General features: G+C 29.5%; 1 protein-coding gene across 1 annotated transcript; it reads right to left on the bottom strand.

Annotated features, from left to right (window-relative positions):
• Positions 1 to 51: 51 nt before the first annotated feature.
• Positions 52 to 13,709, bottom strand: LOC132945072 (uncharacterized). The gene is made up of 3 exons (XM_061014695.1): positions 13,597 to 13,709; positions 3,597 to 4,211; positions 52 to 1,087 (listed from the first exon to the last, which is right to left on the bottom strand). Exons 2-3 carry the CDS (start codon positions 4,184 to 4,186, stop codon positions 361 to 363), a joined length of 1,317 nt encoding a protein of 438 aa, XP_060870678.1. The 5' UTR covers positions 4,187 to 4,211; positions 13,597 to 13,709; the 3' UTR covers positions 52 to 360.
• Between the last annotated feature and the right edge of the window lie 1,805 nt (positions 13,710 to 15,514).

The following is a 15,514-nucleotide window of genomic DNA, read 5'->3' as shown; positions in this document are numbered from 1 at the left end:
TAAACAATTATTATTAGGGTTGGTAATAAGAAATAACAATAATAATCATAATAATAAAATAAATTATTTTTAATTGTTTACAATAAACATAATATACATAATAAAAAACGCATTACATTTTTATTTGTCTATACAATGAAATTATTTTTAAATAATATAATTTTGATTTCGGTTTTCCATTGTTATATTATGCTTTAAATGCAAAGACTCAATAAAAATTAAATGTAATTTTATAATTTGTTCTACCTTATATATCATGATACTTATTTTACATTACATAGTCACATAGATATTCATAAATTAAATTATGGAATGTAATAATTAGTATGCTTTACTTTTGTAATTATTTATGTTTTCCCTTCAAAGGCTCGATTCTTCGTCCCTAGGTTCTTTTGTACTATAAATACCGCTTTCATTAGGAGCTTTACTCACTTTTCTCGAAAAACGAACTTCTTTTCTGCCATTTGAATTATTGTCTTCTTTTTGATTCAAATCACACACCTTCATCATGAAACCGTCTTCGCTCGGAAACCTAACGTTTATCATGCCAGACCGTTCAAGAAATAATACGGGTGCGTCATCTGCTAAACATTCGTTCTTTCTAGATCGTCTCAGTCTTTCGATAGAGATTTGACGGCCGTCTGAGACGGAATTCCTAAACCCATGTAAATACAATTCCCTACATTTTTTTCTGAACACTTTATGATAGTATATTAGGACCAACGGAACAAATACGTCAAACAGAATTGGCAGTTTTGACAAGTAGCCATCTAAGATGTCTTCCGGTGCTTCGTTTTCGGCCCAAGGATTGATGTTCGGGTTGCTATAAAGATAAACACTGGATGAAATAAGACTTGGTGTTACAAGAATTGTATAAGATGCAAAAATTAATTTGGACGGTACAAGATCGATTTGGCTTTTTGTTTGGGTGGGTGTCACTATGACATTGGCCGAATTGGTAGTCGTCGAAGGGCGGGATACAAAAACAAAATAAAATGATATTGACCACGGTATCATAAAACTGAAAACAATCAATAAAGATGGGTAAAACCATCCAGTTGTATTTGCAATGAAACCGCAACGACCTCTGAAAAAAAACATTTTAAAATTACTTTAATATTTTTGAATATAACTTTAAATATAAGTGTGTGTGCCTATTTAATTTTTTCATTAATTATTTCAGTTCTTATTTTGTATTATATGCAACAAATAATTTGTATAATATGCAACAATAATTATCTTAAAAGTCAACTGTTGTAATTTGTTTATTTCTAAAATTAAATTGTTACTCAATTTACTAGTTCATTAATAATATATATATATATATATATATAGATATTAGTTATAAAACCCAACTGAATTTATTTAACTTATTTTCAACAGAAATGAGAATAATAATATGATCGAGTTGACAATGTCATTAAATCTGGACAAAATAATTAAATTTAAATAAAGTAATCGAATTTTAATTTGACAAATACTGATTGAAAATCCGGGGAAATAATTTATTTCCACGGAATATCGTTATTCGTAATACGTTTACAAACGACAAGTTGACCAACTGGGAATTGAAATACTTGACGATGGAATAGATTTTTTTTCGCATACGTAGGTATATGTTTTTGTTATTTGTAGGTAGGTAGGTAATTCATTTTTCATCGACTTGTGTACATATTCGAATCATTACGGAAATCAAGTACAGAACTTTGGGAAGTTGAAACTCCATTGTATTTCAGTATTTGTACCAAAAAATTTAAAATATGCAGTGATCACTATTTTAGTGAAACCAGAACCATTGTATGACCATATTGTATGCAAATCAATCGGGTAACATTCTGTATAATAATATGCTTTTGCCGTATAAAAATAAATTGGTTATTGTAAATATATGATTAAGCATGTACAAAGCTTTGTGCGCTGTAAAATTAAAAGCATTTGTAAACATATTTAAAAACATTTTCCACAAAACGTAATTTTTGTTTTATATCAACAATTTGTTCTTCTAGTAGCATAATAATGCTACTACTATTTATAACATATACAATTATGTTCATGGGGCCCGCCGGCCCGGTGTGGCTCGGTGGTTGGCTCCAGTCATTAACGTATTCTGAAGTTAAGCATCGGCCGACGTCGCTAGTTCCACGTAGTGACCCACCCGAGTTTTTAGTAACGAATCCTCACCCCCACATACACGTGTTCCTCAACCAACCGTAACCCACCCACAAAATGCCAATGGTCTTACTACCATAGTTTCCAAATCTTAAGATCAATAAAAAAAAAAAAAAAATTATTCATATTCGTATATTATGATTCGACGATAGATTACAAAGTTCATTTTTTATTATGTTCATTATGCGTTTAAATTCAAACCTTGCTTTCTATTACATAGGTATTATAGTATTATTTTAATAACATAATATATAGAGAGCACTTTCTCTGCAAACAGCGATAAATTGTAAAATATCGACGTTTTTAAGTGCCTATTTCTGTTTGCTTGTCGCGATCGTGCCCGCACTTGTATATTTGCAACGATATTACACAACGTGTTTGTTCTATGTATATCACCTAGTGATTACAGTATAATTTATACAAGTAAACTCTTCTACCCACCCACCCCCTGCAAAAACTCTAAGACTTGCATTATTATTTATGTATGGAATTTAAAATCATTCAATTTTGAAAATATTTCCATATGGTTTTTAATAACCACTTTAGATTTTTAAGAAACGCGTAAACAGAACCTTTCATTTTGGTAACTGGTAGGCCAAAAATACCACGAAATATAATAATTATTGTCATACTTATTAGTAATTTCTAACGTATATAATTTTGCAAAATATACTTAAAATGAGTGGCTGACGGTAAATTAATTAATTGTGGTATATTTAGGTTTATTGCAGCTAGATGTAACAATTTATAGTTTTATTATCTAAATATTAAAAATGTAAAAGTTCATAAAATAAATTGTCGTTCCAATCGTGTGGACTTTCAAATTATATGCTTCTAAGGGTGACAGGTACACTTATCGAACATTTTATTGATTAATAATTAACTGGTTCTGTATGATGAAAGTTCCATTGAAACAAAGTTAGATTTTTTCCACGATACGACTGATCATTATATAAACGTTACAAACTTATTTAAATATTTATCACTGGTAAGACATTCACAATAATATGGACATTAAATCTGATAAGATGTGTAACTGTAAGTAATTGCCAAATTATTATAGAAATAATTCAGTTTGAGTATAGTGAGTTTTCGATCCTAGCTTGATTGTTTATTATTATTATTATTATTATTATCAACAGGTAGGTGAAGGTATTGAATTCATACCATATAACTGTGTTATCGTAATAATTTTAATCGACATATTTTGCATAATATAGTTCAAAATTGTTTAACATTGCCAATGACATTGCAGATTTTTTGATGCTCAATAGAAACGGTTTTTTTTTTTGTTTGTATTTCGTTGTATCCTTTGATACATAAGTACCTTACAAATTTGCTAGCAATCGTGTCGTAAAAAAGTGTCTTAATGCTCTCAATCGTGCAGCGACAGCCTGTCGTATATACGTGGGCGGCGGAGTACGTACCTTGACGGGAAATATCGCGTGGTGAACAGCAGCGTGGGCGTGAGTATGACGTACGTGTACATGGAAGGGGCGGCCCACAGAGTGGCAGCGGCCGGCAGGGGCAGCTCGGCGTAGTCGGCCCGGACGAACGTGTTGAGACACGCGAGCGCGGCGAACGTGACCAGCTCGACGGCAGACAGGGCGGCCGTTACGGTGGCCACGCCGCGGCACATGGTGGCCCCGCCGCCGCCGCCGCCAGTCAACAGTTCTCTGGTGGTGGCGCAGTGGCCGACCGCGGCGTCCATGGCGCACTGCAGGCACAGTGCGGACACGAGCACCGCGTACGGCGACCGCAGCCTGTCCGCGGTGACGATGCCCGTCAACACCATGACGTTGGACGCGATGGCCGCGGACGACAGCGTCAGGTACGCCGCGGCCAACGACACGGACGACGGACGCCACGGCGACACACCGGCCGCCGTGTCGGGCAGTATGGACAGCGTCCCGTTTGGGTTGGCGTACACCACTTTGACGTCCATGTGGCCGCCGCCATCGCTACTGCTGCCGCTGCCGCCGCCGCCGCCTCTGCCGCCGCCGCTGCCGTCGAACATAATGTGTCCGGCGATGGCGGTCCGTCTGCGGGCACAAATAAAAAAATGTATTCATCGATACCAAGTACACCTATACGGGTGTTTAAGTCTAGTGTCTGTCGCTGGTTTTAATAAACAAGTATTTTGATTAGGTTACGGTTAGGTTCCATATTTATGGACAACAAGACCAGAACGTACGAAATAGTATTGAGCGTATAATATTGTAACAATAAGTATATATTATCTTATGCTTGTACTATATAGTAATGTAAGATGTTTTTAATATTACATTATTATTTTCAAAATTTGAAATTTCTGTCCTTTTGAAATTTTTTAGAATTATTACAATTCAACATTTATAATGTAGGTAAAAATATTCAAAATAATAACTGTGTAAACAATATTCTTATGGCTATTTAATTTAAAATCTTTTTTTATTTATATCACCTGTTCTAACTTCTAATTTATTAAACTTGGAAAACGATTTGTAAAAAATCACAAGTTTTGTACACAGTAAATAATATTGTGTGAGTCAAAATATGTACAGAGGCAGTGAGATTTCTCAGGAAAAAGTGACGCGGTGAGTTTTGATTTTTTTAAGAGGAGTATTTCCGGTTGAAAATGATGTGGTTACTGTGTGAAGAAATTAGAATAGTGCCAGATGGAACAAATCGACGCGTCAACACAATGTCATCCTAAAACCAAAATATCACATGATAAACTATCACAACTACAAGGCAAGAATAAAATATTTTTAATTATTTAAATATTAGTTGCTTGATCATTTCTATGTAATAAACAAAAAGCATTAATATACTAGTTTAACTGACAAGGAATTTTTTCAAAAAATTTACTATGGAAAAATTGATTTTATAGAGGAAGAAAATAACTTAAAAACATGAATAATAAAATAAAATAATTTAAATACATAATACTATAATTAGTTAAGTGTGATACAATTTACAAAATATTTAAATTCCTTTTCAAGAATGCATATAATATAAAATAATGTTTAAATTAATTATTAAAATTATATCAATTTGATGATACACTAAAATTCAAATAAAATAAAATAAAATATTATTTATAATCGCATATTATAAATTATTTACTGTTAATGATTTTTATGTTTCATAAAATTGGTATAGTGAATCGTTATTCAGTCTCGGTAATATTTCGTGGAGGAAATAAGGATATATTCGTTTAAATATTGCTTGTTAAAAAGATTAAAGATAAAAGACGTGCAGAGCTTTTAATTAAATTTTAATTTAAAAGTCTATATTACATGTAAGTGGTCCTTTAATATACGTATACCATTGTAGTACAATGATTGTACCTACTGTAATTATGTCGTTCTTAACCATTTTTGATTTGATGTCACTTGACATCGTCGTTGTTAATTGCATGTTTTTTATGGGCGTTGCATTTCACCCTAAGTACTCTAATTACAAAACTTGTACTCACATAAAGCTATTATATCGTTTGAGTTGGTCGTTTTAAACATTCAGATATAATATACAGAGCGATTTTTTAAGCATGTTCACCCTATTTGTATGCTTAAGTTAGGTAGGTACATTCTAATTCTAATTTTTGGAATTTTAAAATACACTTGAAGACCATATTTTTGAATTTTTGAGATTGTTGTACCATTTAAGGATCATCTTGGGTATAATAGAAACTTACCTATCTTTTTCAAATAGGAACCCTCCTTTTTCACTTTTAATTCTTAAGTTGATATTTTTTTTGAAAATATTGATGTACTTATAACCAACATTTGAAAGGGTTGTTTTTTAATTATATAACTTTTTTAACTAAAGAAAATATGTCCATGGTAACGGGTTAAGTATAAATGGCGATATCCATATGAGGGCTTACATGATTTTAAAATGTTAGTTATTATATTTATTAGTTATTATACTATTGATCTATCAATATAAATAATTTGTAAAAAATATCCAAGTTAAATAAATTATACTGTATATAATATTACATATGGTTTAAAGTGATGAAAAACTATTTTTAAGGATTATTATACTAACTAAGTATAAACATTTTAATAACTCAGAACGTCAGAAACAACTCATTAGAATTTTTATTTAGATACATAAAAAATCATCCGCTAAATAATTTGCAGTAAAAAAGGGTAGGGAGTTCTCATCTGTATAATAGAAGTTTGGAACGTCAGAAACAACTCATTAGAATTTTTATTTAGATACATAAAAAATCATCCGCTAAATAATTTGCAGTAAAAAAGGGTAGGGAGTTCTCATCTGTATAATAGAAGTTTGTATCGTCACAAAACACTACTTTAGTGGTACAAAAATATTTGAAATCTTAAAATATCGTTTTTTAGTATGTTTAAAAATTCTAAAAATCAGAATTTGAATAATTAATTTACTATTAAAGAAAAGCATGCTTAAAAAATCACCCTGTATATTATACATTTATACCACCATTTACAATATAATTAGGTAATTCTATGAAATAGACAAATTTAACAAAAAAAAATGTGAATCCATACATTTTATTACATTTTGTCTTTTTTACCCTTAACCCTTCATATTTTATTAATGTTTATACTGATTTTGAATTACAAAATTATTTATACACTTTTGTGAGTTTGACAACTTTCTCAAAATCTGAACTTCTAACACTATTATAAATAACAAAGGGGTTGTATTTTAATATGATATTTTTTAATTACTGTAAGATAAACTTAAGAGGAACCGCGGTATATTAAACTCAAGCTTATAACTTAGAAATACAATCTTCTCAACATAAATAATAAAAAGCCAAATATTTAAATTATCTATAAATAGTCAAATTGAGTTATATAAAATATTGAAAAATACTTTATTACATTATAATATTATTATGTATTTATGTAATTATATCTGTACAATTCTAATCTGAATATTTAGTGAAATATCAGGAAAATACTTTAATACGCGTCTATACCTATCGACGTATGTTCATGTACGAGTTATAATAAAATAACGCGTAGATGCTCGTAATAATAATAATACATGTGCGATATCGGATATACACAGTGGTGGTCAAATGGGGTTAGGTCATGAAGATGGGGGGGGAGTATGGCTGTTTCTTAACATGGACTATTTGGTTACCTATTAAAAATATAATTTATGGTTATATATTTGTAGATCTTAAACATTGAAAAATAGGTCATGGGGGTATCTTTACCTCTCATCACCCCCCATCTCAATTTGACTATCACTGGTTATACAACACCTCCCTACTCAAAAAAATACAAAAATTAATGTTTGATTATATTTGAAATTACTGTTTGATAATAATTCATAAATAGTATGGTGTGGACTGTGCAAATGTACGTGACTGTGGAATAGCCGAGTTATATATAATACATCCACGAAGCAATAAATTTATAATTTAAACAAAATATATTATATTACAGTATACAATAATTTGTATAAACTAAAATACTAATACCACTTAATAATGTTTGAATTTACACGACTTAAAGGACTATTCAATTTGAATTTCGAAAATAATCTAGATCTATAAATTCTTCTTTGTTCTAAACAGTGGTAAATTAAATATAGGTACGTGCAAATTAGCGTAATTTACCTTTGGCCGTCGTATTTTATAACTTACAACTTATAATAGTTATAATATAATATATGATAGTATTTGTCCTCTTTAATTATATTTCTTATAAGTTTATCGTGCCTACACATTTTTTAATAATCGTGATCTCTCAAAATTCTGACGATGGTTATTATTTTCATTATTGGCAATTTAGTATAGGTATATAGTTATATTGTTTAATTGATAAAACTAATAATCAACATTTGTAATCGTAACTTCTGACATGTTATATACACTTCATAGCCCATAGGTATTTACGTTCAACAAATAATGTATACCTACGTGTAACGAATAACGTCACAACGATAACGGTCAACGTTTCCTTTACGGTGTAGGTCTTACTTATCTTATTCTTTTGTTTTTTTTTTTTTTTTATCAAACTTAGATTTTATACTTATGCCGATGCTTTTGCATCAACTTATAAAAGTCTTAAAAAGTATAGTTTTCAAAGTTTACGCAGTGAAATTAGGTTTTCTTTGCAGGGTTACACACACACGAATATTTGCTAACCAACATATAAATATACGCAAACAAACTAATGCCATTAGTAAGGACTTTGGAAAAAAAGTAATGGAATACCTACAAGTAAAACCAACAACCGTGGAGTTTATAATTTAAATAAACCGGCATGACACCATCGCCCACCGCGGCATATTTAGCAATGACTGAAACTGTTTAAATATTGTACAAGACACGCAAAAGTAAGTAGGTGCCCACCGAAATTGTCCATTATTATATGTACTATGTGCATTTAAATAATGATAAAAGGAAAGCGTTAGCAATAAAATCTACACGGATGGTCATTATACATGTAGTTGAGTTATATACCTAGGTCGAATGAATGAAAATAATAGTATACAATTTTTAATTTTAGATTTAAATGTGTATTTTACTCGTGTACAGTTCGCTTATAATTGTGTTATTGTTAAAATATTTTCGTTGTACGAGGTAATTACATTGTCAGTTGTGCGACTATAATATTATTATGTACGCACACCGCATTCGTCCCCGCGCGTTTCAAAAAGTGGTTATTTTTCGAGTTTAATATTATTATTATGTAGGTACCGTGTACAACAAAACATTTTTGTGTCATATGAAAATATTTATTTTTTTTTTTTATACGGATTAGGCGCAAAGGGTAGAGAAATGGCATGTTTTCGTATTCATTGAATTCCTAACCTACCTACCTACGTTTTTTTTTCATCCTCTTATAATATTATAATATTTTACCTTGGACGTCACACATGTATAATATAAACGTATATAGTCGCCAATCGCCATAAAAGCAGACCCTAGCAACATTTATCAGAGACACAATTACAGGTAAACCGTGAATATAATCCGTAGCCACCCTTACTAGCCGAGAGATCGTTTGTGTGTGTAATGTGTAAAATATTTCTACCTACCCGAACTGCTATTGTACTGCCGCTGCAGGTGTAACATGGAGGCTGTGGCCTGACCGAGAAAAATTGAAAAATATCATAATGCCGTCGTCTTTTTGCAGCAGTAGGTACTGTCGTGTAACATATACTAATATTAAATAATACATCGAATAAAGATATTAAGTATTACTAAAGAATTTCGGTTTTATCATGTGAACGTGAATATCCGACCTTCAAGTATATTACCTATATGTATACCGACATGATATTATCATCAAGGCTCGTAACTTCATGCACTAAAAAATGCCTAAATAAGCATGCATTCATGCACTAAAAATTGTCAAAATATGCATTAAAACATGCACTAAAAAGTTCAAAAATATGCATTTATATGCCCTAACATTTTTAAATTATGCATTCAAAATATGTGTAAAAAAATCATGAGCAAAATTTAAAATAATAAGAATAAATCCATAAATTTATAAAATTACTAATTCCGTCACAAAATTTTGCAAACGGCCCGCAACTGCTTGTTTTGCTTTCGGCATTGTTTAAATTAATAAAATATGAATAATACTGTGCACGGTACCTAGTAGGTACCTAATAGGTACTTCCTACGCCTCACACGAAAACACTAAAACAAGAAATTGAACGGACGAACTCATAAGAGTATACGACTGATATGAGTAAACTCATCGGCGAGTGCAAGAAAACTATACTCTTATTACTGTGTACAAAATTATAAATGCGGGTTGGTGGGAAGCTGCACGCGTGTACAGTTTCGTTTTGACGACGAACTTTGTACGGTGGAGGATGATAGTGGTAGCGATTACATTGTTTCCGCGGTACAACGTAAAACGCATAAAATCTAAATAGGTATGTACTAGGGCACTAGCAGGTAGTCACACACACACTGAATAAAAATAAATCAAAACACTAAAATTTTCTCAACGGAAAAGTAAATAAAAACAAGAAACTTTTCAAATATTTGTCTAAAAAATATTTATATGAAATAATATGCACTATAAAAAATCAACTATATGCCAAATATGCCTTAACACCCAAAACATGCAAAAACATGCACTATCAAACTTCATATTATTATTACTATTGTTATGAAACGGATTTGTATCTCGGTTAGCATGTTTTCCTGTGTAGCAAAAAAAACATGCAGATGCATGAACTTACGGGCCCTGATTGTCATTATAATATATACAATTGTTGTTTATTGTTATAAGTTCAAAACTTATAAATTATATTTTATACTTAATAAAATGCGCTGAGATTATGGTGTGAACTGAAAAACTGAGGAAAATATTAAATGTATATTTTATACATGAATATATTATATATTTATATCTATATTGATGAACAAAAAAAGTATAATGTGCGCTACACGAATTAAAGTAACACTAAAACATGATTTTCTTTTTAAAAACTTTTTTATACAACTAACTACAATAAAACTTGTATTCACATATCCAAATTATTTTTCTTCCTTTATTTCCAAACACATTTGCGTAAGTATCTAGACCATAATAATACAGTCTAAGCTTTAAACATTTTTTAAAGTCTTATTATTTTTATTCAATTGTAAGAGAGTAAATATTCAATCGAATAAATACAATTTTTTTTTTCAGTCGGGTTTTCCTTATTGATTATTATTTGATTGTACATATTTCTTAAAATAACTAATGTTTAAAATTATAAACTGAAACAAATATATTTTATTTTGTTATTAAAAGAATTTTTATTCATCTTTTACAAAGTAGAACAACGAGAACAATTGATGGAATAATTAAAATTAAAATATAAATATAAACAAGGCTGGGCATTAATAACTAGTTACTTTTTGATTTTCATTAACTTACTAAATTTATTTTTTAATTAACATGATTAATTTTTCATTTTAAGAAGTGAGTTAAGTTAATTTATTTTGTTTTTAATTTTATTACATTTCACTATTTCATTTTCATATTAAAAAAATATTTACCGTGAATTGTTTAAAGTTAAACATTTTATATTTATCCAATCTAACTTATATGGAAATACTGTATAAAGTATAAATACTATCGGCTATAATTTAGTTTTGGGTTGGACAAAAATAAAGTAGGTACCTACGCTAGCGTTGTATAAAAAATGTTTTTAATTTAATAAAAAGTTTACAAAAACACAAAAGTATGTATTAACTTTTAACTTTTAACTTTTAACTTTTTGGTATTGGGGCATATTAACTTAACTGAGTTAAAAAAAATAATTAACTTGCCCAGCCTTGAATATATAAATACAAATACAGATTAGACAGAATGTAGAGGCTTTCCAGTGGAGGTACTACGACATGATAAAATGAGTTAGGGGAGCAGGTCACGAATCATGACACACGACACGACACCACTGCTTATCAAAAAACGAATATCTTAGTAAAATAATTCCAAATATTTTTCAATGTGAAAGTCTGAATAATAGGGCGTAATGTGTTGGCGCTTTAGCAGACCCTACCTTGTTTCCAGAACACCATATTTTGCATTCCTTTGGATGATGAAACTACGTTATTGGGAACAAATTATAGTAATATTGATACCAAATAATTACAAATTCATAATCTGCACCTAGAATCTCAAACACCATCCAAATTGTAAAATATAGTATACCTACGTGAAAATACTAGCGAGTGGGAAATCGCCATATTTTTCGTCGCAGGTTAATTTAAATGAAAAACTTGGCTGTTATCAATTATTATTGTTATATTATTATAATATAATAGTATTTATGATAAATAAGCCATTATACTTGCGAGCTTTCTTAATTCCAGTCCAACGAAACAATTTTCCGAGGATTACGAGCCGAGGGTGGCGTGACAAGACAAGACGCATATAATATTGACGTTATTAAGAATTTATTGGATTTGCATAATATATTATGTATAAAATAATATATATACGTAGATATATAAATTTGAAAAATCCAAATTAAACCTTGATAAAACAGTAGCGTAAATGCGTAATACTATTGATTATGAATACTAATAATAGTACCTATTTTGTTAACATTTCTATATTGACCGTTGGTGTGTAATTTTTTCCATTTTATACTTTTAGTTGTACTTACCTAATTAAAAAAATAATTGTTAAATTTTTTTTCATATCAGTTTAATACTTAAATTGAAAAAATAAATTGTATCTATAAGGTTAATGTTTATTAAAAATTAACACAAGTTTAAAAAAATAAAGAGTGAATTTATATTTTTTTCAGATAAAATAGCAGCCTGGGTTTTTTTCGTGCTGGGCTTTTTCGTGTCAACCTTGTAATGAGTACCTAATGACAATTATTAATAACAGAATAATAGAATAATTATTCTACAAACATTTTAGGAATCATTAACAATTACAATTATGATTGTAAATTAATATTTTTTTTATTGTTTACTGATAATAGTAACAACTAAACATGAACATACATAATTGATAATATATAGTGTATATACGTGCTATAGTGTTAATACAGAATCTGATGATCAGATTATACGGGTTTATAGAAGGATTAATTGTATTTACGATGCAATCTCCTATCAGAGGAAATATGAAATTACATACCTACATTGTATTTAATCATTTTATAATATGGCAAAACATTTTTATAATATTTACCGGTTAAAACATACACATTATGCCAGATATGCCTTATCTCAATCTATAATAAAATATAGTTTTATGGTCTGAGGAAGAGCTGCAAATTCGAATAAATTGCATACAAGTAACACCTCTCTAAAAATAATATATCAGTAAATTCATAAACCTAGACTTTTTTGAAGTAAACTTGTATACTCCAAAAATAAAATATTAACCGTAAAACAATTATATTATTAAAATAATTAACAAAAATTATATTTTATATGACGAATCTAACCTATTACATAACCTAACAAGTCATCCAAAAATATAAAACGAGATATGGAAATTTAATATTTCCAAAAACAAGTACCCACATCAAAATAATAAAATAGCTCTTGATAACTGTGATTCTCTGTGATAACTCTCGATTCTCTGTGATAACTGGATTGTGACTAATCAAAAAGCTACCGGTTCATAAAAATACGTTTATATTTTTTATTTTCAAATTATTAGTAACTAATCAGATTAAAAATTATACCTTACCTATATCATACATTACATTAAATATTATTAACTCTATTAGATACTAATTTATATTGTACCTATAACGTTTATTAGATTAATGGTTATCTATTTTTATCTATATAATATTTTTTTTAGAGACTATACTTTCAAAACAAGGATATTATCCTTGGTGATACACTATGAAAGTGTAATCATAATAAAGCATACACTATGTAAATTAATGTACGGATTAAATAAACAAATTGTTATTATTATTATTATTATTTAAAACAATTGTTTGACTTACTTTGCTTAATTAGAATTGCTCTCGCTGAAATTCAATCACATATGGTTGATTTGCGTGATAATGCACCGAAATGCATATTATATGTCGGAGCATATTTATGGAAATGCTGAAAATATTCCTGGGGTTCTGTTTAAGCTGTATGTTGCCAATAGAAACCATGTGGACAACTATAGCTTGTAACCTTGTTGTATGAAATTTAATCGATAGTCTAATAACCCGGCCAAAGCTATGCCATAGACAAATTGAGCTAACCAAATGACTTTTTTTACTGTAAAAACAATATATTATAACTTATAAGGTGTAATACAAGAATGGAATTATACAAGTGGTTGGAATTATTCAAATTCAATCAATGGTATATGCATTTCAAACGTGTATTCGATTATATATATTATTAGGTAGAACGTTGGACGTTCAATTCGAAAAAATGTACCACTCAAATATAGTTAGCTAAATAAACTCTGTAAGGATAATTATAATGTTATGTGAAATAACCATAGTATGACTGGGTGTAAAACATAGTAAGACATTTATAAAATACCTTAAATAACTATTCAGTTCGGATCAATATTCTGATTAAAATACCAGTATTAAAGTGCATGCAGGATGCAGCGCAAAATTATTAAAATATTAAAAAAAAAAAATAATAATATTTACGGGTCATGAAGGCTAAATCACTGTATAATAATGATAATGGGTAAACAATAAACGTTATAGAAAAAAATCGAAGGTATAGGTTATATTCTATACACTACCTATAAAAATAATAAATTACATTTATAATTATATTATAAATTCTAATATTCTAGAGTTCTACACTTCTACACCATGACTGCAGAGTGCAACCATTCTATATACCTAGTTTATTAAATGCAATTGCGCGAATCGGTTAATACATATATCATAATATATTATAGTAATATATAGGTATTTATAGTAGTATTCATACTTTTTTGTAATTAATTGTTTTGAAACCTAATAATTGGTTCGCCTTATATCGTTAAAATAGATTCATAAATATTTTTGATTAATTTTTCGTAATAAAAAGTATTTCGTAGTTTCTGAACATTTAGTTTCTGAATCGAATAATGGAAGCTATTACCTATAGTATAATATACCGATTTCAATGCGTGATAAAATACTTGATAGGTAGTTGTTATTATTATTATACAAATAACAGCGAAGCACAATTTAACAATAATGAGCGTTAATATAAAATTTAAACTGCGATTGCATATTTTTTTTTAATCAAAATTCCAATTATTTTCAAAAATCTGAAATTAAATTAACTAAATCTGTAAAATATCATAATTTCGTTTTTTCTGGTATTTTTTGTATGACTTGAAATTTAGTCGATTCATGAATTTAATGACTACGAAGGCATGACACTTCTAATACATTATTATGCTTTTATACACATAGATTCTAAAACCATTAAATACAGAGAAAAATAATCGATCTTTATTTTTATGCTTTGGTTAATTTTTGGAATAAAGAATGATTTAATCATATTGAATATTCATATAATTTTCTATAACACATTCAAAATTATTACACGTCATGACGTGAAAAATTCACCGTCAAACAGGTCCATTTCAATGGTCCCCCCACTTTCGAAATTTGAACTTCTGACCACGCCAAACGTTTGTGCATCGTTTGTGCAGAAATGTGCACCAAGTCCAATCGTTTGTGCACAAAAACTGAAAGCTCTATCCCTAAAACAAAATGGGGGGGGGGCATTAAAACGGTAGCCCCCTACATTGAATATTTGGATTTTTGAATGTGCCAAACGTTTGTGCATCGTTTGTGCAGAAATGTGCACCAGGTCCCGACGTTTGTGCACAAAACTCACAGCGCCATCCAAAAAATAAAGTGGGGGGGGGGGGCATTGAAACGAGACACCCTCTTTTTGGAAAAT

The sequence above is a fragment of the Metopolophium dirhodum genome, chromosome 5 (genome assembly GCF_019925205.1).
Source record: "Metopolophium dirhodum isolate CAU chromosome 5, ASM1992520v1, whole genome shotgun sequence".
In the NCBI taxonomy this organism is placed as follows: domain Eukaryota; kingdom Metazoa; phylum Arthropoda; class Insecta; order Hemiptera; family Aphididae; genus Metopolophium; species Metopolophium dirhodum.
This window is presented reverse-complemented; position numbering and strand designations above follow the sequence as displayed.

Coding starts and splice junctions, on each gene's coding strand:
- LOC132945072 (XM_061014695.1), bottom strand. CDS start 4,186: ATGTTCGACGGCAGCGGCGGCGGCAGAGGCGGCGGCGGCGGCAGCGGC. Junction 1,088..3,596: donor ACGCGATATTTCCCGTCAAG/GTACGTACTCCG, acceptor GTTTTTTTTCAG/AGGTCGTTGCGGTTTCATTG.